The sequence below is a fragment of the Haliotis rubra genome, unplaced genomic scaffold (assembly GCF_003918875.1).
Source record: "Haliotis rubra isolate DU_JTF1 unplaced genomic scaffold, ASM391887v1 Scf764, whole genome shotgun sequence".
NCBI classification, from domain to species: Eukaryota; Metazoa; Mollusca; class Gastropoda; order Lepetellida; family Haliotidae; genus Haliotis; species Haliotis rubra.
In genome coordinates this window covers 469,947-496,367 of record NW_025767484.1, presented here as the reverse complement: position 1 = coordinate 496,367, position 26,421 = coordinate 469,947, and the positions used below count along the sequence as shown (strand labels likewise).

At 42.3% G+C, this 26,421-nt stretch overlaps 1 protein-coding gene across 1 annotated transcript; it reads right to left on the bottom strand.

The window, feature by feature from the left end:
• Positions 1-120: 120 nt before the first annotated feature.
• LOC124260459 (D-beta-hydroxybutyrate dehydrogenase-like) lies at positions 121-13,910 on the bottom strand. The gene is made up of 10 exons (XM_046694784.1): positions 13,708-13,910; positions 12,395-12,556; positions 11,776-11,843; positions 11,130-11,162; positions 10,915-11,037; positions 4,579-4,682; positions 3,214-3,286; positions 1,865-1,926; positions 1,472-1,525; positions 121-247 (listed from the first exon to the last, which is right to left on the bottom strand). Exons 2-10 carry the CDS (start codon positions 12,541-12,543, stop codon positions 155-157), a joined length of 759 nt encoding a protein of 252 aa, XP_046550740.1. The 5' UTR covers positions 12,544-12,556; positions 13,708-13,910; the 3' UTR covers positions 121-154.
• Positions 13,911-26,421: the final 12,511 nt, after the last annotated feature.

Below are 26,421 nucleotides of genomic sequence, written 5' to 3'. Positions count from 1 at the left end.
TCTTAATGAACAATAATGACAGAAGAAGGCATTGCGACTGTTCAGAGCAAACAGGCGTTTCACCTCTCGAAACTGTTTCTTTCTAAAGGCATTGGTTGCCCAGGAATATCTAACTGAAAATATTCCTCGCTGGCAAGGGTTCGCGTCATCGTTGTCACTGTGACGTAAACCCTGCATCAACGAGGATGGGTGCACCGGTCATGTTGCAAGCTGAAGAAGAGCAGAGGAACTCCACTAGACCACATATCTGAAAGAAAACCCGGCGATCTATCAACTCAAGACTACAGCTTCAAAACGGCAAAACTCAACTAAGTGGTACTCATATCCAATGTGGGCGGTGGGGCAGCCTTGTGGTTAAAGCGTTGGCTTGTCACGCCTAAAGCCAGGTTCGATTCCCCACTTGGATACAATGTGCGAAGCCCATGTCTGGCGTTCCCCGCCGTGATATTGCTGGAATATTGCTGAAAGCGACGTAAAACCACACTCACTCACTTAATTCCAGTGCAGGCCTAGACATTCAATAAAACCACTGTGTCCCGTTGGGTCCGGGTTCGATCCCCAGCACCCTATATTGCTTGGTATAAGTGGTGCCACTACTGAATCAGGGGTCGGGGGTTGTGACTCGCCTGATAGCGCGTCATCGCGCCCAAACCACAGTGACGCTGCTCATAACATCAACCACTGGTTTGTCTGCCCAATGGCAAGCATGGGATGTTGCAGTTCTACATCCACGAGGCACTTCACAGGGTAGATGCCGTATGGGCATTCAAGTCGTGATACCCGTGAAGATCCGGGTTAGGATTGATCTTCAGTAACCCATGCTTGTCGTAAGAGCCGACGGATCGGGTAGGTCAGGGTCGCTGACACACATGTCATCGTACTCCAGATCGATGCTCATGATATTGATCACTGGATTGTCAGGTCCAGACACGATTATTTACAACCCGCCGCCATATAGCTGGAAAATAATGATGAGTGCGGCGTAAAACTAAACTCACTTTAAGTCGTGATATTACTTAGGACTTAACAAGCTGAAACTGAAAAGATGTCACTCAATGTCATCTTAATGTCATTGTTAGTGTCATTGTATAAACAAAATACATGGAACTTTTAAATAATTTGTGAAAACAGGTGTAAGGAATTATCTCCCCTTACACTGAAGTTGTAAGGTGATACAAATAAAGCCTGGTTAAGTTGTCCCCCTTGACTGTTGTTATATCATTATCACAACTTGAAATAATGAATGAGTGAGTTTTAGCTTTACGCTGCTTTAACCAATATTCCAGCAATATTACGGCGGGGACACCAGAAATGGGCTTCACCCATTGTGCCCATGTGGGAATTGAACCCGGTTCTTGGGCGAAGGCTAAGATCGGAAAAGCAGAGGCAAGATCGTGATCTTGAACATAGACATAGTCGAGGCCAGTAACATAATACACCGTGTGGAGATATGATCAGTAAACAGACGTACCTCATTAATTTCCACCGGTTTCTTGGTTGGGTTGTTCTTCTCTACAAATACTTGCTGAAATGGTAACGTAGATCTGTTTACAATCTTAGTTGTTATAATATATAGGAAATACCTACAGAGAGAGGAGAGAGAGGGTGGAGAGAGAAAGACGGGAGAGGGGACAGAGAGGGAGAGAGAGTGGGAGAGAGAGGGAGAGAGAGGGAGAGAGGGGACAGAGAGAGAGAGGAGGAGAGAGGGAGAGGGAGAGAGAGGAGAGAGAGGGAGAGAGAGAGAGAGATAGAGAGATACAGGGGAGAAAGAGGGGAGGGAGAGGAGAGAGAGATAGAGGGATGGAGGAGAGAGAGAAAGAGTCATGCAGCAAAGCTCCTTTGCTGGCGACATTTTAAGACATACCATTGCTTCGTCAAACGTTAGATTATTCTTGTTAGCGTAATCCCTTATCAGCCCGTGGCTCACTGAAACAAAACAAACATGCATCTAATCAAAGCTATACCATTAAACAGAATTGACATGACGTCTACCGTCCATGCTCAGAACCTGTGAACAACCGGGTTACAATTGGTCTTCAGTAACCCATGCTGACTTAGTTGACACATGTCATTGAATCCCAATTGCGTAGATCGATGCTCATGCCACTGATCACTGGTTTGTCTGGTCCAGACTCAATTATTTACAGACCATAGCTATATAGCTGGAATATTGGTGAGTGCGGCGTTAAACAACAAACCAGCCCTGACTTAATTCTCGACTATAGTGCTATTCTGTAGCTCCAGCTGATGACTGAGTGAGCGAGTTAGCAATATTCAAGCAGTATCACGGCAGAGGACATCAGAAATGGGCTCCACACATCGTACCCATGTAGGGAATCGAACCCGGCGTGACGAACGAACGCTTTAATTAGTAGGCCCTGCGCCCTGTTTGCGGTGAGAGTCGGGTTGATGGTACATGTATTCGGGTGTTCGGCGTGGCTTCAACCACTGAACTATCTCACCGCCCAACCACTGGACTACCTCACCGCCTACAGCTCCAGATGTACGTCCAACGAAAAATATTTCACTCCTTGATACAATAATAACACAGATTAAGGCTGTGCAATATAACCGGTTTACCGGTATTTACCGGTTCAGTCATGAAAACGATACGTATTGCGATACGTTGATTGAAAACCGGTATTTTGACATGCATTAGGAAATCTTAGTAACACTCCGAAATCTTCTGATATTTCCGTTTTTCACACCGGAAGTCATACGATTGTTGTAAAATGGTGACACCCAACAACGAACAAATACTAGGACAAAGGTGTAAGCATGGCAGCATTTTGGGTTGAAAATGTTCACGGTTTTTATTTTGTCATGATTAAAAGTTGTTATTAAAGCTTAATCAAGCATTGTGAATTTGTTGTGGTTTTGCTTTATAATAAAGCATTAACTCGATTATGAGTCATTTTTTGTTAAAAGAAACTTCATGCAATATATTGCAATACATATCGCAATATATTATTTCGCATCGCAATAGATCGCAATATGAAAATTCTCTGCAATACTCACCCCTAATACTGATCCAGGTTAAATCCCCCAAATGACAGGGAGTTATAATCCTATATCTGGTGAGTGAGTGAGTTAAGTTTTACGCCGCTTTTAGCAATATTCCAGCAATATCACGGCGGGGGACACCAGAAATGCCTTTATCTGGTTTAAGGCACTGGATCAGAAATACATTACATCATCATCACTATTACTTACTTGGCGCGTTGGCAAAGCCAGGACAGATGGCGTTGCATGTAATTCCATAAGGAGCTGCCTCCAGAGCTACGCACTATTAACACAGTCAGTATATATGGGTGAGAGGGATGGTGTTTATAACCACTTGTTAAGTAATTTGGTTGCAGAATTGGTTTGACGTTGGTAATTGAAGATGGTAAGTTATTCTCGCCCCTTTTAAACCATATAAACGTTACATTTGTATTGTAATGCTTCCTATCTGTTGCGCAACGCTATTAACATTTTTTTTTGTATATAGATCTTCGTGTGACAATATCATGAAGCTTTTGCGGACGGACTTTTAACACCTTAATAATTGACTACATCATATTCATGTGCATTAAATCAAGAACAAATTATCTGAACTTTTCTGCTGGCTAGTCGGGATAGCTTTAACAATATGTTGCTGGCCCGATTCACAATCAGCTAGCATTTGGCATTTCCTTAAGTGGCATTTAGAAGCTGGTATGATGAAGTGGAACACTTTTTATGGATAGACAACGTCTTTGTTGCAGTAGTAGTTGCGACGTTTCGGTGTAGATCCTAACACAGTCATCAACATCAAACGACTCAACCCGGCAATCAACAGAGATCAAGGTTATTACATCCCCACGGCTTACGATCAACTAATCAAGCCTAATCAAGAATAACCCACCCTTTGTCTACTGGCACAACAAGTCTCATGTCAACACACCGTACATCAACCTCTTCTATTGTATAAACCAATACCCGCCATGTATATATTTCTCCTTGTGCAAATGTTGTGTATCATTTGCTTGATAACGGTGTCAGGATCTACACCGAAACGTCGCAACTACTACTGCAACAGAGAAGTTGTCTATCCATAAAAAGTGTTCCACTTTAGCATTTGGCAGCTATTTCGAACGCTGATCAGGGGTAAGGCACAAACTGACAAGTCGTCGTAGACACAGTTTGGTGAAAGTCGCAGGCACAAGATAAAATGTTGCTCGTGGACATAATCCTCACCCGCCCTCAAACTTGTACACTAACCACTTGGGGGAGTGAGTGAGTTTAGTTTTACGCCGCTTTTACCAATACTCAAGCAATATCACGGCTGGGGACACGAGAAATGGGCTTCGCACATTGTACCCATGTGGTCAATCAGGTCTTCGGCGTGATGAGCGAACGCTTTAACCACTAGGCTACACCACCGACCTTTTTTATCTTCAGAAAGACAACGGGTAACGAATGATTATATAAAAAAAGTTTTGAAAAACAAAGCACCACAAAGCCTTGAGTGTAATGTCATGCAAACGTGGTAGCGAATTTTCAGTTCAATTTCTAATTACAAATCGGTGATAAGGTGATCACAAAACACGGAAATACCCGAGAAAGACCGATTAGTCCCGATCTCGAGGCGCAGTACGCCGAGCGACCAGCCAGACTGATGACCCCCATCTGTGACGACATGTTGATGATGCGTCCCCAACCTGCAACATCACGGGAACGATAACTGATATATATATTGCAAAAACCCAAACATCTTTTGTTGAATCTACATACAGAAATGTCCAGTTACCCCAGACTTGACCCCTTTGGGTGGATATCAATCGCACAGGTCTGGACGAATCGGAAGCGACAGTGAATCAATGTCGTAACCAATCCCTCTTACGCATGCGCAGTACAATTAAAAGTACAAGATTTTTGTGAACGTTCAGCTTAAAGAACCCTAGAGCCAAATTATAATGTTGAACTAAAGTGAGTTGAGTCAGCGATATTCCAGCAACATGGCGGCGGTATGTAAATAATCGAGTCTGGTCCAGACAATCCAGTCATCCACAGCATGAGAATCAATCTGCGCAGTTGGGAGTCGGCTCTTGACAAGCATTGGTTGCCGAAGATCAATTCTAACCAAGTAGTTATATAATGATGGTTCTATTACAGGGTACATTATAGGCTTATTTCTACGTAATTCCGCTCCCAGCGCCTAGTCATTTTCGAGCAGAGACATCATTCGATGTATAGCCGTGTTCGCTAGCCTAGCCTATACTTAGTCAAAAAGAAACTTCACATTTTTCTTCAGGGCACTTTTAAAGAACAAGAGATGATAAGATGGTTAAATTGTTATTATTTCATTGCTGATATCTGTGTGATATACTCGATACACTGACAGTGCCAGAATCAGTTTCATTAGGCTACACCGCCGTTCCAAAACATTGGTATACAGAATGTCAAGTCACAAGAATAAAAATGCGAAATTTCTCAGTTCAATATCGTATGGCCGCACCGCGCATTCACCACTGCCAAACACCGTCTCCTCATCGACTGCCTGATGCTTGTGAACACGCGGTTGGGAATTCTGCGCCATTGCTCTTCAAGGCAGCGCCAAGTTCCTGCAAATTCTGAGGTTGGTTCCTTAGACCACGAAGCCTTCACCCAAGTGCATCCCAAACGTGCTCTATTGGATTAAGGTCAGGGGACCTCGATGGCCAGTCCATGACGTTGATTCCAGCGTTTTGAAGGAAATTTCGTGTCAACATCGCGGTATGCGGCCGAGCATTATCATGCTGGAACTGTAGACCTGGGCCAGGAGCGGCCATGAAAGGAACAAGTTCAGGAATGAGCACGGTAAGCAGCAGCTGTGAGGTTTCCACGGATGACCAGAAGTCGGGAACGGTTGTTCCCACAGAAAGCACCCCACACCATTCAACTTTCGCCCCCGAATCTGTCGACTTCCTGTACACAACATTGGGCATACCGTTCACGACGTCGTCTCCAGACTCTATGCCTGCCGTCCGCGAATCTGAGGGTAAACCTGGATTCATCGCTAAAGACGACTCGATTCCAGTCTCTCTGGGTCCATCGGAGGTGACGTTGGGCCCACAGCAGACATTGACGTTGATGAAACGGCGTCAATATTGGCCCACGATATGGACGTCGAGAATGGAGATAGGCAGCCCGCAACCGATTTTGAATGGTCTGTGAGGACAGTCGACCTCTAAACATCTCAGCCCTGGTTCGTGTAGCCGGCAGAAATCTGTCACGTAGGTGACGTAGGACGATTTGACTGTCTTCTGCTCGTGACGTCACACGTGGACGACCCGACCTTAGGCGATCAGAAGTGGTGCCTGTTTGTTGTAGACGACCTCGCAAGTCATACACAGAACGACGGCTGCATCCCATTAGTCTTGCGACGTCAATAACTGATCTTCCTGCTTGCAACATGCCAACGGCACGTTCACGTTGCACATTTGACATTCTTGGCATTTCAAGTACCGTTAGAACTGTGGTTTAAAAGTGTTTTTCAATTCTTGAGGCCAATGTAAACACGTGCATATGAAGAAAACTTCGATGCGAAGATCACGTGATCGACTGCACGTGCAAAACCTGATTTGGCACGAACGTCATTTGCACGACGAATGGATGGGCTTGAGTGGGTTTTGCTAACGTTTTTCTAGAGTCGAAAGATAGGGATCCCATTTCGGATACATAGATGTATCATCAGAGAAAAATTATTCATTATTTTTCAAATTACATTTTGTGAAGTTTCTAGTTTGACTCAGTATATAGTTAAACTCGCAAAGTGTCTATCATATTTTCAGCAACCACTGACTAGACCTTGACATGCCAAGGTATATCCCATCCGCAAGCAGTAACATTCATTTAGACATTTGACTTTCATAAGCTATACAACATGTGGCCCTTTGGAACTTATGGTTGTAAGTGGGTATTGCTGGGCAAGCCCATGCAATACTGAAAACGCGGTATGACTGAATATTGTCACATACATGCCCAATGCGCGAGAAGAGGTCATGTCAATTACAGTGCAAAATATGCGGCATAAGAGTCAAAGGTCATTATGGCTTGTGTAAAGCACATGGGGCTGACAAAGCAAGAATGAAACCCATCAAAAGGCAGACAGATTTTATCAGTGAATGTAGGAGGCTCAGGAAGATTAACGTGTAAAACAAATTCATATAGTATACAATCAATTAGCGAAACAGCTTTCATATGGTATTCAACCATGTCTACCGTCGGGGAACTGAAAGCGTTGGATAAGAGTGAGTGAGTTAAAATTTAAAGTCACATCGGCAATATTTCAGCCATATCGTGACTAAAACTAGGTCTAAATGTATAATACATACAGGTAATATATATAAAACCCTGTCAACAAAGGACAGGGTTGGCTAAGAAGCGTAGTGTGATTGGTTATTCTCGCATGAGGAAAGCCGAATTGCTCACCTTGCTCGACATGAACTATGACAAGCCCCCAAATGTACGAGAGCTGAAAGGTCGAGCTAAAGAACGTTGATTGACTGGTTATTCTCGCATGAGAAAAGCCGAGCTGATCGAACTCCTTGAAGACACCGAGTCGGTTGAGTTGAGATTCGTGCCGATGGACCATGCGGTGGGTAAGTATCTCCGAGGTTGGAAAATGGTGGTCGATTCTAATATCGATACCGATAAAATCAAACCCTTAATCGACAATAATCTTCGCGAAGAATTAATTAAACGATTTGAAATGCATCAAATACCCTTTAAAATGTCGCTCCAAAACCTCTGTCGGACGGCAGTACCGAGTCCATCATGCCCTATTTCAGAGGCAAACAGGAAGTCCACATGGGCTCTGGATGGGTGGTAGACAAAATCAACACCGTTTATCTCGACATACCGAACTACATGCCGCTCAGAGGTGGATTACATACCGGTGCCCAAGCATTTCAGAGATAAAAGGCCCTCGTTAACCCCGAAACCAAAGGCGATGATGTTAATAATTATTGCCATGGGCACAATGTGTTAAGCCCATTTCTGGTGTCCCCGCCGTGATATTGCTGGAATATTGCTAAAAGCGGCGTAAAACTAAACTCAGTCAGTCAGTAATAATTATTGCGCGGTGGTGGCGGTCATAGCACGAACCGACGGGCAATCCGTGCAGGCGTTCCAGCTATCCCACGCTAGAAGCATCCGCGTTGGACCAGATTCGAAAACAAAACAAGACGGCTGTCAACGTGTTCGGCCACGAAGGCGACAAAACCATCGTGCACAGGATAAGCTCTGTGAGTGATAAAACCGTGCGCAGAATCAATTTATTCCTCGTTGAAAAGGCGACCAGTATCACTACACGGCGATTAAAAGCCTGAGCCGATTGTTGTACGACCAATCCAAACACGCCAGAAAGAAACATTTCTGCGAATGGTGCCTGCATGGGTATTCTAGCGCTGATTTATTAGAATCGCACCGTGAGGATTGCCGAGGCGTGGGAGAGACGACGATCAGAATCGATATTCCTCAAGAAAATTAAAACATCTTAAAATTCATCAACCACAAACATCAAATGCCTGTGCCCTACGTCATCTACGCCGACTTCGAAGCTCTCATCAAACAGGTGAACACCGTCGCGCCATCCCTGGAAAAAAGTTTCACGTACAAAACGCAAGAACACCAAGCCTGCGGGTTCGGGAAAAACTGAACCACCGGTGATTTACCGAGGTCCTGGCGCGGCCAAAACGTTTCTCACGTTTTACAACGCGAAGAGAGAAACATCGGGGAAGCTTGTCGGATCGGTGAGAGATCATTGTCACATCACCGGTCGATACCGAGGTGTCGCTCACAACGCGTGCAACTTAAAACTTAGAATCGATCCCCCAAAATCAAAATCCCGTGGTCTTCCCCAATTTGAGAGGGTACGATGCTCACTTGATCATGTAGGCCATCTCGAAGGTCGATGGCGATATCAAATGCATCCCAAACAAACATGGAGAAATATATCTCCTTCTCGCTCAACGGTCTGAGATTTATCGATAGTGCTCAGTGTCGTCGCTCGACAGTTTGGTCAAGGCCAACGATACCTTCGCCATCACCCATCGATACACCAATGAGGCGACTCGACCTCTGCTGCTCAAAAGGGCGTGTACCCGTACGAGTACATGGACGATTGGATCAAGTTCGACGAAACCCGATTACCCCCTCGACCGATTTTACAGCAACTTAACCGAATCCTATACCTGTCTACATTAAGTGATCGCAATTTTCGCAGAAAGAAAAGCCTCTGTTGTGCTATCCTATGTACACGATGTGAATTTGATTTCCATGAAGGTTTATTATCAATGATAGTACCCAGATATTTATACTCTTCTACTCTTTCTACTTCCGGTCGATCAATACAAACAGGTTTCAGTTTGTTTTTTTCCGCTTCGGAAGTCAATTATCATTTCATTTGTTTGATTTATGTTCAGGGAGAGGAAATTGTCTTTGCACCATGAAGTAAACGCATCAATATTTTCCTATACTCTAACCCGATTGACGAATAAACCCAATCAAAGCGGCATCATCAGCAAATTTGAAATTCAAACAGATGGATAAATGAGATATACAGTCATTTGTATAGAGAGTGAAGAGGACAGGGGACAGGACGCAGCCTTGGGGAGTACCGGTACTCACAAGATTAAAGTCAGAAAGCGTTGAATTGACCCGAACACGTTGAGGTCGGTTATTTAAGAAGGCCTCTACCCACTTTGATTATGTTACTATTATTCATGCATTCGGAAAACTTCGTACTTTCGGCAATCTTCGGATATTTCCGTTTTTCACACCGGAAGTCATTCGTTTGTTGTTGAATGGCGACCCCAACAACGAACAATGTATTGTGGTGCCAAATACTAGGAAACAACTTCAGTATGGCAGCATTTGGGGTTGAAAAAGTTCACGGTAGATGGAACTATTAATAAGTGTAAAGCGATATGTGATGTGTATTGAAGTGAAATTCTCAGGCGGGACGATTAAAAGTTTTTATTCAAGCTTAATCCAGCATAGTGATTTTGTTCTGTTTTTTGCTTTACAATCAATCATTAACTCGATTATACGTAGTTTCTGGTTAGAGAAAACCTCCTTGCAATATATTGCAATACATATCTCAATATATGCTTTCGCATCGCAATATATCACAATATGAAAATTCTCTGCAATACCCACCCCTACCAGAAACGAACACTCCATAACATGTAGGAATCATTGCAACATCCAGGAGTAAGATTACAAAAATCCACGCTATTAATTTTCAGGTTTTCTGGCCGAATCGGGCCTCAGATCAAAGTTACACCCCTTTACTTTTACCTTTGACCCGGAAACGAAAAAGGAGAATATAGTGCCTTGTTTAAATGGGCTGTTCTGTCTGTGCTAATTTTTTCAGGGCGATTTGTGGTAGCTTAAATGAAAGGTGAGACATTGTACTTTATTGCAAAATTTATTGGTCCACAATCTGCACATGGTATTGACACCAGCCTTCCATGATTTGACCCCAAGTTCATAGTTGTTTAGTGTGTTTCGGGCTCGAAACCTCCGGTGGCCATTGTTGACAGTGTATACAGCAATGAGATGTCGACCAAGGCCAATATTTTGCTTTTTAGTGGCAAGAGGCAGGTTGGTCAGCATGCATCAGGAGAACAGCCTACGACCGATATTAATTATGGTGGACTGGCATGTAACTGTAGATAGCCAATAAGAAAAATAACTGTGGTCTGGGTATCATCCAATTTAGACACACAAAATCGACCGGTAACGAGGAAACAAAGTTAGTTATATCAAAGGCGACCTTACATCCTCAATTATGCACATAAATATATATATTTATGGCAGTAAAAAGTTTTATATTTATTAATTTGGCTCAATGAATACTTTAAAAGGCTTCCGCATATTTAGGAAAGCTGTTATCACGATATTCACCTTTTTTCTTCATTCCCGGGAGGAAGTGTTTGATGAGGAGAAAGGGTGACGTCACAGACACCGCCATGACGTCATTCCACTTGTCAAGAGGTAGCTCCTCTACCGGCGCGTTGTAGATAGTTCCTGCAAGATGGCAATATGATTTGGGATATTCTAAAGAAAGTAGCTGTGGTAATAAGGTAACATTCAATACATTTCCTTAACATTACACAGACTAGACTTGACAGCGGCCTTGAGACAAAGGAACACTAATCGAGTCAACCGATATTGTGAGTAAGTGAGTGAATTTAGTTTTACGCCGCTTTTAGCAGCATTGCAGCGTCAATAGAACAGTGCATCAGTTAGCCCTTAATGAGGATTGTTAATTTAGGTCACCGACCCCGTCGCTATTATTAAATTTGGCATCTTAGAAAAGAAATACAGTTCGCTCTTCCCCGATGTATAGTGGAATAAAGTACACTTTTGCCCTGAACTATTATAGTTCTCGTGCTTTAACTATAATAGTTAATTGATGAAGTAATGCAAAAGTGTACATTATCGTCTGATAAAGAACTGTCGGCGACTTTGATCTTTCACCGAAGCACCAAACCGAAACATGAGTCTCATTCACCTATTCAGACAATGACTTATTTTTCAGCCGATCCGAATTTTCTCGTGTGAAAGTGAAAACAGACATCACAAACAACTATGGTTACACTGAATTTCAATTCCTGGTTTCATAAGAAAATGGTATTTACACATGAATTTCAATTGTTAACTTTAATAACATCGTAGTTCTATATTTTATGGCGAAGTGTAGGCAGCATGACCTTAACTAAGACGTCACAGACTGCCACAGATGAGGTCGTAAAATGATATCACAGAATCCCTGCACCGACTCGGCCATCCTGAGATCGACTGGGACAAAGTCTACTCTGCTTGTGTACTTACTGAAAGAGGCCAAACTTTGCATATACTGATCAAAAAATATTATATTTAAAGAAGTAAAGGACCGTGTAATTCTCTCATAATGCGATAGTTAGTGTGTAATGAAATGAAAGAATACCAGTAGCAGTATGAAACAGTCAGATGTTCCTTCATGCATTTTGCGTAGTGTTTAAGATCCGTTTAAGATCCGTGAAGATCTGGCTTAGTATTAGTTTTCAGCAACCTATGGTTGTGGTAACGGGATCGCATAGTCAGATTCGCTAACTTGGCTGACACATGTCATCTTTTCCCAGTTGCGTAGAACTATGTTCATGCTGTTGATCACTGGATTATCTGGTCCAGAATTGACTTTTTACAGACTGCCGCCATATAGCTGGAATATTGCTGAGTGTGGCATCATCTGAAATGATTACACATTCGTATGAACGTTTCTCATAATTTGAATAATGATATTTTGTTAACTTTGATATATAAAGACATTTTGATAACTTGTATAATATTTATACAATTTTTTAAGCGATGCTGTGTGTAAATTCTGGAGATTTTTATTCACCTTTTGAAATCGTTGACAATAGAGTCTATCAACTCTTGACTACCTAGTCCAGTAAGAATTATCGAACATCCTTTCGCTGCAAGCTGATTGGCTATGCCTAAGCCGAACCCGGATGTTGACCCGGTTACCAGCGCAACCTTGCCTTCCATGACTCCAAAAGTTCTGCATACGAAACAAGTATTGTGTGAGTATTTTGAGTTGGCATCTTATTCATTTCAAACAACGGACCAAAGGATGAAGAAAAGAACAGTATGCTACTTGCAAGATAACCGCTCCGGTTCTTAGTTAAGTGCCATGAGATTAGAATAAATCTCCTTTAACCAATGCGTGTCAAAAGAGACGACTAAATGGATCGAATGATCGGACTCAATTAAATGATTGTGTGGCTGACACACATGCTGACATCATGGAGCATTGTTTATAATATCACTGATCGGATTGACCTCAATACTTACAGACCATTAAGAATATATACTGAACAACATTAGAAACGCACCACACTAAAATGCACCGACGATGCTCAGATATCATGGGTACATTTCAGTCTGAAGGGGATATTTCATATTATATGGGTGGTGCGTTTTTAATGTTGTTCAGTATAGTTGTAGCTGGAGTGTCACTTTGAGTGAGTGAGTGGGTTTGGCTTACGCCCCACCCCACCCCTTTGCTGTGTGTGTGTGTGTGCCTGCGCGTGCGTGTGTGCGTGTGAGTGTGCGTGCGTGCGTGCGTGTGAGTGAGTGTGTGTGTGGAGGGGGTGCACTCTGTCTGTGTTCGTCTCTCTCTCTCTCTATCTCACTCTCCTCTCTCTATCTCTCTCTCTCTGTCTTCTAATATCAACCAGCCGATCACATTTGTCAGCTCTTACGACCACGGGGAAAAAGTAGACAAAACGAAAAAACGGTGTAGCAAAAATAAGCAATTATGAGTCAGTGGTTCCATCCCTGGCGGCATCATACCAATACACTTTTAGAAATGGGACTTGATGTTACCAGTCCTGGTGTCCGCCATTTTGGTGCTAAGATAACGACTGTTCGGCTCTGTGTCCCTGTACTGTGTTTGAGGGGGCTAGCACTATAACAACAGCACAAGTACAGACTTGTAAAACAGGTGCACTCACGTGCATGCACGTCTTGATATTAAAATAATGAAGTTGAAAGGGACGTGAATTATGTACCTCACCTTCACACATGAAGCATCGTGGACAATCAAGAACAGCGTGCCAGGGAAAATCACCCATCCTTCGTCACTCGCAGAAAGAAGGTTCACGAATCCCCTTAAATATTACTGAGACTTATAGTTAACGAAACACGTACCGTGTTGGCGAAATAACTGCAAAATGGATGTATTCCTCCCACAGTCAAAACGTGCCACCAAAATCAGGCCTTCAGCAAGATAGCGCCCTGACCTTTGATATCTTTGTCCGACTTTCTCCCATACAAATTGTTCTATATGTAAATACAAGTATTTAACGGTTCGCTTGTACAAACAACGTGCCTCATTTGCGTATATATTTACATATATTACTTCGAAAATGCAAGCGTTTTATCATTTCAACTGTAACGGAGATGAAATCTATCATCAAAAATTTAATTTTACTCCTGTACCGACAAGGTGGTATTTTAGCCTTGTATATTGGTGTATAGCGTTGCTCACAAAATTCATCTTGTTTACTACTATTACAATTAGTCGTCTGTCTATCCCTCTTGCAAGTGCATCACTGCGATAGTTTAATCAGGTTATAGGGAAGGCTCATTCTGGTTTTACGGGTAGTCAGGTTATACCATTTACGCGTCATTGTTTGACAGAATTACTGAAAAGCTCTTTGTCTTGAATTGACGATTTTGAATACATATGCCACAGCCGTGACCATGCATTTCAGTACAGATAAATACGGCCCCAGTTCTCAGGATTTTATCATGGGTTATCAAAACGTAGTCTGTTGTCTGAACGTGTATTGTCATGAGCAAGTGCACGGAACAGTTGTCGGTAATATACTATTTGTGACGCCGTAAACACTGGTTTCCTGAATGCGGATTTTATTGACGTGTTTGGTTATTGCAGAGAACATATATTAATAAACCTTTATTATATGGTATCTGGTTATTGTGATGAGTGCGTGTGTACTGTTTCAGTGTGAATGCAATTTGTGAACTTGATCTGTATGTTTAATATTATTAATAATCAGGAGTGTTACATTATAAAGCTATTGAGGAAACGTATATATTGTCTGCATTGTGTATTCGTGATCAACTAATTGTTTCACAGCATACAATGTAATGTGCCGAATAAGCTTATTGCACATACATTGGAGTGAGTGAGGTGGAGTTATGCTTGTCGAAAGCGGCGACTAACGGGATCGGGTGGTCAGGCTCGCTGACTTGGTTGACACATGTCATCGGTTCCCAATTGCGCACATCGTTGCTCATGCTGTTGATCACTAGAGAGTCTGGTCCAGACTCGATTAGTTACAGACCGCCATATAGCTTGAATATTGCTGAGTGCGGCATAAAACTCAACTCACTCACACTGACTCACTCACTCTTAATGAGCAGACCACAAGAGACTCTGACGTGATTCAGTTATAATGGAATAGAAATAGTACAAATAATTATCAATGACTTCTTCCGTGTCCGATATCTTGTTATTCATGAACAGGATACAGAACAGAACGACCGACTCCGTGGTGCGGAAGGTTGCGGATTCGATCCCCGACCGCGTCATACCAAAAGACGTTAAAATATGGTACTTGTTGGTCCCTTTCTGGCGCTCGGCATTAATGGGTACAACAAGGACTGGTCGGCTCGGAGTCAGTATAATGTGTCTGAGTGGGGTATTCATGCTTCACTGCGGCATGGTATCTCAGTGGGCTAGCACTATAAAACCAGCTTCAGTCTAGGCTACAGTCCGTTTGAGTCAGAAACGGACTGATGAATTGCAAATTTTATCATTGTACAAAATTGCCACATAAATATAAATAGTACACATGTTTATTATTTACTAATACCCAACCGCATTCTGGTATTTGAAAATTTTCCGGACTCACCAAAAAAGTTGTTAAAGAAACTATCATCACTGAATACGCAAAAGCTGTTACCTGTCGCGGCGGGGTGAAACCGCAGAAACGGAACAGCCAGTCATGGCGGGGGACACCTCAAAATCTATCCCGGTTCCTCGTCTGTCGTAGTGTCATAGTCACGACTTAAAGGGATGACAGGTGGTGCCACAGTTGCCTGTTGTAAGCCATCCCGAGACCAGTAACCTTGTTCAATGACGTTAGCTACCTTGTTGACACAGTTTTGCCAAGTTTCAGGCGTGATTTTGTTAAGGGATTCCTAAACCAAAACCTCTACGTCACGTAATCGAAAAGTTGTGTTTGATCTGGCAACATTTCCTTCGACAATACCCCATATCATTTCAGTGGGGTTAAGGTCACAGTGATAGGGTGGAAGTCGCAGAATATCGTGCCCCTTAATATTTATGCAACTGTCAACTTTGTAGAAAGATTCACCTTTGTGGGGTTTTATGATCTCATATAGCTGAGGCTTCGTTGCCTTTGAAGGGCGTGCGATCTGAAATTTGTCGAGCCATGATATCATATCACCTTTTCGACTGTTCGATGTCGGGGATTTACTGTCGGGGTCCTACACGCTGTGGTATGGGCCATTGTCCATTACGATAAAAGACTTCTCTGGTAGAGCTGGTACCAACTTGTTTTTAACCCAATCGAGGAAAACCGCACCATTCATCTCGGAATGGTAGTCTCTGATATCTGTGGACTTTGCCCTGAATACCAAGTCGCAGCCTGGGAGAAAGCCTTTGGTGGAGCAACCAGCATGGAGAATGATTAGTCTCTCTCCTTTCCCTAGAGGCAGCTTTCTACGTGATCCCTTATCAGCCCCATCGGGTACCCACTGACTGCTGGCAGTGTGCGAGTCATTGACCCAGATCTCGTCCAAGTACACTGGCTCGAACCCTTCCTCGCGCTTCTTCTTTATAACCCTGAGAAAATTATTTCTCAAGCGAACGATATCAGGGCGTTCACAGAGTACTGACCTGTTCTCCCCCGAAATTTTCTTATAACGATACCCGAAAGAGTGTAAGAGTCGCGAGAGTGTGTACTTTGATACTCTGAGGTTGTGTTCTTGCTTCAAATGCTTGTTTAAAATTTTCAGCGACATGTATTGGTTTTCAGAATAGAACTTGTTGATAGAGGATCTTTTGAAAGTTGTCCAAATGTTTTAATTTGTGTGATTTTGACACGACCCCTACCTGCTTCGCATCACCCTCACAATGTTTGTGTTCAAGACCATTTGTCAGTACCCTTGCTGATACTCCTAAAGCTTTTGCTGCCCGCTTACGGAATGTATTAATGGCATAAAATGGTTTGCCCCTTTCGGCTTCAGCACAGAAAAAATCGTACACTTTAATCATCAACTGTTTCACGTCAGCATTCAACTTCATTTTTCATCAGGCATGTGTATCCCGTGCACGACGAGATAGTGGCTGTTCCGTTTCTGCGGTTTCACCCAACCGCGACAGATAACAACTTTTGCGTTTTCAATGATGATAGTTTCTTAAACAACTTTTTAGGTGAGTCCGGAAAATTTTCAAATATCAGAATGCTGTTGGGTATTAGTAAATGATAAACATGTGTACTATTTATATTTATGTGGCAATTTTGTACAATGATAAAATTTGCAATTCATCAGTCCGTTTCTGACTCAAACGGACTGTAGTACAAGCAGCCGCACATACACATACACACGCATGTCGTCATATGAGCGAAATATTCTCAAGCACGACGTTAAACCCAATTCCACCACCACCACCACAGAACAGAAAAAACTTTTATTACGCCAACTACTGTCAGAGATCACAATAGTGATAGGGATGTATTTCTAGTTGTTTTACAAGGTACTAACTACCATAACAAATATCACTCCAATGTCTATTTGAAAGGTATGGAATATGATACAGAAAATCAAAGGCAAAGGGTCTAAGTGTAGTGTCTAGCATCTTAAGGACGGTGACAATGTTATAACAGACAAAGGTCAAATTGCGAATAAATTAGGCGAAACTTTAGCGAGACATTCTTCATCATCCAACTACACACCAAATTTTCAGAAATTAAAAGAACGGGAAGAAAAAAAGAATTTTATTTTAATTCAGATAATGGTGAAGAATAAGGTATTTTTAATGATGGTTCAAACACATATCTTCATCCTGCAACTGGTTCATACTCTTCTCTGGACTTATCTGTAGTTGATTCCAATGTATATTATGAGTTTGAATGGTCAGTCCATGACGACCTTTCTTGGAGTGACCATTTCCCCACTCTTCTCTCAGCCAGAAACCCCACTGATGGTCCACCATTAGCACGGTGGAACTTTACAAAGGCCGACTGGTCTTTATTTCATGCCTTATGTTGTGAAAGATTAAAACCTGAATTATTTATGAATGAACTTAATCCTATTCAAGTATTTTCTGATGAATTAAACATAATTGCTGATGAGTGTATTCCAAAGTCCTCTGTGGTACCGGATATACGTAAACCATGGTTTAACGTTGATTGCAAACAAGCTAGAAAAGCAAGGAAGAAGGCGGGAAAATATTTCCGCCGCCATCCAACAGTTCACAACCTAAATCAGTTTAAAATTTTGAATGCTAAGGCTTGCCGTACGTTTAAACAAAATAAACGACAGTCCGTAAATCATTGACTGATAAGAAATCTTCAAGTATCTTTCCTTTTGTATTGGTGTTGTTACTACCCCAAAGTGGGTTATGACCATTGAAATCCCCCATGATAACGCAAGGTTTGGGGAGTTGGTCATAGAGCGCCAGAAGATCAGACTGCCGTATAGAGGATGATGGCGGGATATAAATTGAACATAAATTAAAAACGATGTGTAGTGTTAATCGGACAGCAACAGCCTGCAGGGGGGTATGAAGCGAAATAGGACTGTGAATTGTGCCCTGACTCACCAGAATAGATGATCCTCCAGTAGCTTTATCACCTGGGGGAGAAAAACAGTGATAGGAAACGATCTTCTCAAATCGAATTTATCTGTGGATTTCAGCTATATTTCTTGTAAACATAGTGCTGATGATTTTAAATCTTGAATCAAAAGCTGTAAATCGTTGAAATTGTTTCTGAGTCCTCTGCAGTTCCACTGTACTATGTGCGAAGACATTATCTTTTCGGGGGATTAACTGGGGATCTACCCCGCCCTTTGTTTGAGGGCGACAAGCTTTGTCCTCTGATTATTGTTGTCAGACACATACTGTATGTCTTCAAGGGATCCGTATTTATTATACAACTGGATCTTGTTATTGGATCTTTTTGACACCCTGCCACTTGGAGGTTTTTTGGACAATTCTGTCCTTGGTTTGCTTTTGCCTGTTGACAATTGTTGTACATTTATTTCTGCGTGTGTGTTTTGAGATGATGGCTGATCTTCCGAAATGATTGTTTGTGAAGAAGTAGTTGCAACAGTTGTTGAATTAGGAGACAGCTGAATCATCTCCTGACAGTCTGTGTTTGTCCATGTGTAATCTGTTTGACATGCAACAGCTACACATGAAACAGGAACACGTTGTGGGATAGGCTGTGAAACACTTCCTCTGCAGTTCCACTGTACTATGTGCGAAGACATTATCTTTTCGGGGGATTAACTGGGGATCTACCCCGCCCTTTGTTTGAGGGCGACAAGCTATTTGTCCTCTGATTATTGTTGTCAGACACATATACTGTATGTCTTCAAGGGATCCGTATTTATTATACAACTGGATCTTGTTATTGGATCTTTTTGACACCCTGCCACTTGGAGGTTTTTTGGACAATTCTGTCCTTGGTTTGCTTTTGCCTGTTGACAATTGTTGTACATTTATTTCTGCGTGTGTGTTTTGAGATGATGGCTGATCTTCCGAAATGATTGTTTGTGAAGAAGTAGTTGCAACAGTTGTTGAATTAGGAGACAGCTGAATCATCTCCTGACAGTCTGTGTTTGTCCATGTGTAATCTGTTTGACATGCAACAGCTACACATGAAACAGGAACACGTTGTGGGATAGGCTGTGAAACACTTCTGGAAACAGTATCAGAGTAGGAATTACGAGTAGATTGTTCTTCATTTAGAACAATCTTCTTAGCATCCTGAAGTGAAATGTTCCTTTCGTTTTAATTTAACGACTCTACTCTCACGCTCCAGGAAGGACAATCTTTCGATGAAGAGGCATGTTTACCGCCACAGTTCACACAATATGGATCTTTAACACAGACAGCACTCTCAGGACATTCACCACCACAGCGATAACAAGCAGCTTGCTTGTCACATGTCCTTGAGCCGTGGCCATATTGCTGACATTTGTAACATCTCAGTGGATTTGGGATGTACATATCCACTTTGATTTACAATATCCTGCTTTTATAGAATCTGGAATTTTTGGAAGACCAAACGTAAACAGGTACATATTGGTCTTAATGACCTCACCATTTCTTTTTGAAGTAAAACGTCTGACTGATATTACATTTTGGCTTTTTAATTCCTCAAGAATGTCGTCCTCAGTCATATCACTCAGGAAACGACCTCTATCCCGAACTAACCCCTTACAACTGTTGAGGGATCGATGCGGCGAGACCACAACTGGAACGTTTGCTAGAGTTTTAATGGACAGAAGACTAACCGCTTGTCTGTGGCGCTTGCATTTTATTAACAAACAGCCACTGCGTAATCTTTTCGCATCTTCAACATCTCCAGCTATGCCTTGAATTGCCTTTTCCACCGCAAATGGATTCAGCTTCAAAGGAGTGCCATCTGAAGCAGAGACGACCAAGACACGGGGCCAGTTTTCGAATGTAACAGGAGTTGTCCTCGGACTATCATTCTCATTATCAAAGTGATCTTGAGATTCATGAGTACGTTTTTTTCATTGGGGGTTCCATGTTGGTAGTGATTATGTTTCACCCTCCTTACTTGCAACGCCATCTGTCCTGGATTTGCCAACGCGCCAAGTAAGTAATAATGATGATGAAGATGATGATGATGTAATGTATTTCTGATCCAGTGCCTTAAACCAGATATAGGCATTTCTGGTGTCCCCCGCCGCGATATTGCTGGAATATTGCTAAAAGCGGCGTAAAACTTAACTCACTCACTCACCAGATATAGGATTATTACTCCATGCCATTTGGGGGATTTAATATGGATCTGTATTAGGGGTGAGTATTGCAGAGAATTTTCATATTGCGATCTATTGCGATGGGAAATAATATATTGCGACATGTATTGCAATATATTGCATGAAGTTTCTTTTAACAAAAAATGACTCATAATCGAGTTAATGCTTTATTATAAAGCAAAACCACAACAAATTCACAATGCTTGATTAAGCTTTAATAACAACTTTTAATCATGACAAAATAAAAACCGTGAACATTTTCAACCCAAAATGCTGCCATGCTTACACCTTTGTCCTAGTATTTGTTCGTTGTTGGGTGTCACCATTTTACAACAATCGTATGACTTCCGGTGTGAAAAACGGAAATATCAGAAGATTTCGGAGTGTTACTAAGATTTCCTAATGCATGTCAAAATACCGGTTTTCAATCAACGTATCGCAATACGTATCGTTTTCATGACTGAACCGGTAAATACCGGTAAACCGGTTATATTGCACAGCCTTAATCTGTGTTATTATTGTATCAAGGAGTGAAATATTTTTCGTTGGACGTGCATGGTATACGTCTGTCAGGAGCTGTAGGCGGTGAGGTAGTCCAGTGGTTGAAGCGTTCGCTCGTCACGCCGAACACCCGAATACCCGAATACATGTACCATCAACCCGACTCTCACCGCAAACAGGGCGCAGGGCCTACCAATTAAAGCGTTCGTTCGTCACGCGAGGTTCGATTCCCTACATCGGTACGATGTGTGGAGCCCATTTCTGATGTCCTCTGCCGTGATACTGCTTGAATATTGCTAACTCGCTCACTCAGTCATCAGCTGGAGCTACAGAATAGCACTATAGTCGAGAATTAAGTCAGGGCTGGTTTGTTGTTTAACGCCGCACTCAGCAATATTCCAGCTATATAGCTATGGTCTGTAAATAACTGAGTCTGGACCAGACAATCCAGTGATCAATGGCATGAACATCGATCTACGCAATTGGGATACACTGACATGTGTCAGCATGGGTTACTGAAGACCAATTGTAACCCGGATGTTCACAGGTTCTGAGCATGGACGTTAAACGTCATGTCAATTCCCGATCCCGTTAGTCGCCTCTTACGACAAGCATGGCCATGGGTTACTTAAGGTTCATTCTAACCCGGACCTTCACGGGTACAAGAGTGAGTGAGTGAGTGAGTGCTGGTTCCCAACCCCTTTATTTCAGGCGTCCCACCTCCCTACAGCTGGAATATTGCTGAGTGTGGCGTTAAACAACAAACAAAACAGACAGACATGCCATAGCGGTATGTCCAGAATCAAGCTGGGATGCAGCAAACTGGTGATGGACAGCATGAACACGATTCATGAATACATGTCACTCGCACTGACACCTCCAGAGTTACATATATACATACATACAAATATTTATATAGCGCTAGTTTCTGGCATCTGCCACTCAAAAGCGCTGGAAATGAGTCTGGAACGACATTGGTCAAGTTCGGTAGGCAGCACTGAACAAATGAGTTTTCAGTTGTGACTTAAATGCAGGTAGATTCTCTTGCGATCTCAGGTGCATAGGTAGACTGTTCCACATTACTGGACCAGCTTTTGCGAATGAACGGTCGCCAAATATCTATGTTCGGGTGGTTGGTACCTCCAAGAAATACTGGGAACCAGACCGTAAGGATCTGGGAGGCTAGTGTCTTTTAAGAAGATTTGAAAGGTAGCTGGGGGGCAAGTCCATTCACACACTTGAACACTAACAACAGTATTTTGTACTGGATCCTGTATGTGACTGGCAACCAGTGTAGACGGTGGAGTACAGGGGTGATGTGGTCGTATTTCTGGTGACGGGTTATCACCCTCGCTGCAGTGTTCTGCACACGCTGAAGCTTGCCAAGTAGATGCTCAGATGTTCCAAACAGCAGCGAGTTGCAGTAATCAAGTTTCGACGTGATGAAGGCTTGGATAAGAGCTGAGGTGGTCTTGACATCGAGATACCTCCTGATCGTGCTGATATTGTGAATATGGAAGTACGCACGCTTGCAGACGCTATTGATATGTGATTCCATGTTCAGGCACGAGTCGAATATCACACACAGATTCCGTGCTTCCTTGCTTACAGAGATCGCACTATCACCAATGCCGAACTCTGGAAGGGTGAGAGAATTTTTACTTCGTTTGGAACAGAATACTAGAAGCTCTGTTTTTTTCCTCATATATCTCATTGATGTTATTAGTATCCGGGGACGGTGGGGTAGCCTAGTGTTTAAGGCTTTCGCTCGTCACGCTGACGACCGGGTTCGATTCCCTACACGTGCGCAATATGTGAAGCCCATTTCAAGAATACTGCTAGAAGCGACGTAAACCAAACTCACTCACTCACTCACTTCTAGTATCCGCTACTTTGTAACTTCGAGCGTCCGTCTGTGACGTTATGGGGCGGTTGGATAGTCCAGCAGTTCAACGTTTATTCGTCACGCACAAGCTCCCGGTTCGATCCCCTGTGTGGGTACTATGCGTGTACCCAACACATTTTTATTTAACTGGAATATTGCTCAATCTTCCCTTGCTCTCTCGACCCGTGAAGATCCGGGGTAGAATTGATCTTCAGCAACCCATGCTTGCCACAAAAGGGGACTATGCTTGTCGTAAGAGGCAACTAACGGGATCGGGTGGTCAGGCTCGCTGACTTGGTTGACACATGTCATCGGTTCCAAGTTGCGCAGATCGATGCTCATGCTGTTGATCACTGGGTTGTCTGGTCCAGACTCGATTATTTGCAGACCGCCGCCATATAGCTGGAATATTGCTGAGTGCGGCGTAAACCTAAACTCACTCACTCACTCACTCACTCGGTATCTCTCTCGGGTGTTTACAGAGAGTGGATGATTCATCTGCCTTGGCCATGAACGTTTTACTATTTTGTCCGTTGGGATCTTGTTTGCTTGTTTGTTGTCTCTTACCGGCTTTACAGTTAACAGTGGTTGATAACGAACTCGAAACGGAACGTTTTAATATTTTGTTCGTTATCTTGTTTGTTGTTCATTGTTTCATTTCGACTGAAAATATACAGCATGTGGCCCGAAAAAGTAATTACAGTTCGTTATAACCGTCACTTCGTTACATCTTCACTGTTACAGCATGTGGCCCGGGAAAGTAGTTCGCTATAACTGTACATGACATCGGTCAGTAAGTAATCGAGTCTTTTCGCCCCTCCTCCTTCATAATAGATGACTACTACGTCATAGTTAATACAAAACTGTCTCTTTTGAAAAAATATAAATGTCTTGGAGCAGGATCCGTATGATTTAAAACGTGACGTAGATTGTTTACGGGTCACATGATGAAGCTGTTGTCGCTGTTGTCGCAGACCTGAATAGTTGATTAATAACTCTCGGTTGTGAATAACCCACGTATTACTCTGTCACGTGACTCGACGAACAGAGGAATACTGATGATATCGAATACACCTGTTCTGCGTCACAATATGATGATACTGGGGCCCCATCGTGTTGATTACGAACCCTTAACATGTATTGTTATCAAGCTATCGGCCGACATGGCTTCTCATCGAAACGTAATCTCCCCATGTGATATATCAACATCACGGGACCTATGACTACTAAATGGCTGATACACATTTTCTAGGTATGTAAATCTCATACAGTTCAGCGAAAGGAATCTCCACACATCACGGCTTGAAATACAAGGTAAAATACTATAAGATGTTTTGTCGTAATTTTCAGGAAAACGGGATCGCTAAGTGAGATAACTTTGTTAGACATTATTTCAGTTACAGCACGACATGTCAGTAGAAGGAAAGTCCGAAGTGATGAACACAACGGATATCGGACAGACCTAGAAACATTCAGGGCAGTCTTGCTAATCATAGGAACATCGTCATTGGGACGCAACGTTGTCGACATTAACGTCGATGTTGCTGTTGCTGTTACTGCAGTTGTTGTTGCTGTTGGCTGAGAGGCATTGCCATAACTACTTCTAATCTTGCTACTACTACTACTACTACTACTACTACTACTACTGCTACTATTACTACTACTACCATGACTACTGCTACTATTACTACTATCATCACTACTGCTACTATTACTACTACCATCACTACTGCTACTATCACCACTACTACCATTACTACTGCTACTATTACTACTACTACCATCACTCCTGCTAATATTACTACTATCATCACTACTGCTACTATTACTACTACCGTCACTACTGCTACTATTACTACTACTACTACTACCATCACTACTACTACTACTATTACTACTACCATCACTACTGCTACTACTACTACTACTACTACCATCACTACTACTACTACTACTGCTACTATTACTACTACCATCACTACTGCCACTATTCCTACTACTGCTACCATCACTACTACTACTACTACAATCACTACTGCTACTGCTACTATTACTACTACCATCACTACTGCTACTATTACTACTACCATCACTACTGCTACTATCACTACTACTACCATCACTACTGCTACTATTACCACTACCATCACTACTGCTACTATTACTACTACTACCATCACTACTGCTACTATTACTACTTCTATTACCATCACTACTGCTACAATTATTACCACTACCATCAAAACTGCTACTATTACTGCTACTACCATCACTAGTGTACAACTACTACTACTACTACTACTACCATCACTACTGCTACTATTACTACTACCATCACTACTGCTACTATTACTACTACTACCATCAATACTGCAACTATTACTACTACCATCACTACCGCTACTATTATCACTACCATCACTACTGCTACTACCATCATTACTGCTACTATTAAAAATACCATCACTACTGCTACTATTACTACTACCATCACTACTGCCACTATTACTACTACCATCACTACTGCTACTATTACTACTACTACCATCACTACTGCTACTATTACTACTACCATCACTACTGCTACTATTAAAAATACCATCACTACTGCTACTATTACTACTACTACCATCACTACTGCTACTACTACTACTACTACCATCACTACTGCTACTATAACTACTACCATCACTACTGCTACTATTACTACTACCATCACTACTGCTACTATTACTACTACCATCAGTACTGCTACTATTAGTACTACTACTATTATTATCACTACTGCTACTATTACTACTACCATCACTAGTGCTATTACTACTACTACCATCACTACTGCTACTACTACTACATCACTACTGCTATTACTACTACCATCACTACTGCTACTATTACTACTACTACTACTACCATCACTACTACTACTACTACTATTACTACTACCATCACTACTGCTACCATTACTACTACTACTACCATCACTACTGCTATTACTACTACTACCATCACTAGTGCTACTATTACTACTACTACCATCACTACTACTACTACCATCACTACTACTACTGCCATTACTACTGCTGCTACTACCATCACTACTGCTACTATTACTACTACTACAGTCACTACTGCTACTATTACTACTACTGCCGTCACTACTGGTGCTACTACAACTACTACTGCTGCTAGTACTACTGCTATTAGTAGTACGACTACTACAGCTGCTACTACAGCTACTACTACTGCTAGTACTACTGCTTCTAGTTGTACTACCATTACGGCTACAACTAGTACTACTACTACTACTACTACTACTACTACTGCTGCCACTACTACCGCTTCTACTACTGCTTGTACCATTAGCATTACTATTTCTGCTAGTATTACTGCTACAACAACTACTACTGTTGTTACTACCACTATTACTGCTACTACTACTACTCCTGCTACTACAACTACTA

Coding starts and splice junctions, on each gene's coding strand:
- LOC124260459 (XM_046694784.1), bottom strand. CDS start 12,543: ATGGAAGGCAAGGTTGCGCTGGTAACCGGGTCAACATCCGGGTTCGGC. Junction 3,287..4,578: donor GACTAATCGGTCTTTCTCGG/GTATTTCCGTGT, acceptor CTGTGTTAATAG/TGCGTAGCTCTGGAGGCAGC. Junction 1,927..3,213: donor TGGCTTTGCCAACGCGCCAA/GTAAGTAATAGT, acceptor GTTTTGTTTCAG/TGAGCCACGGGCTGATAAGG.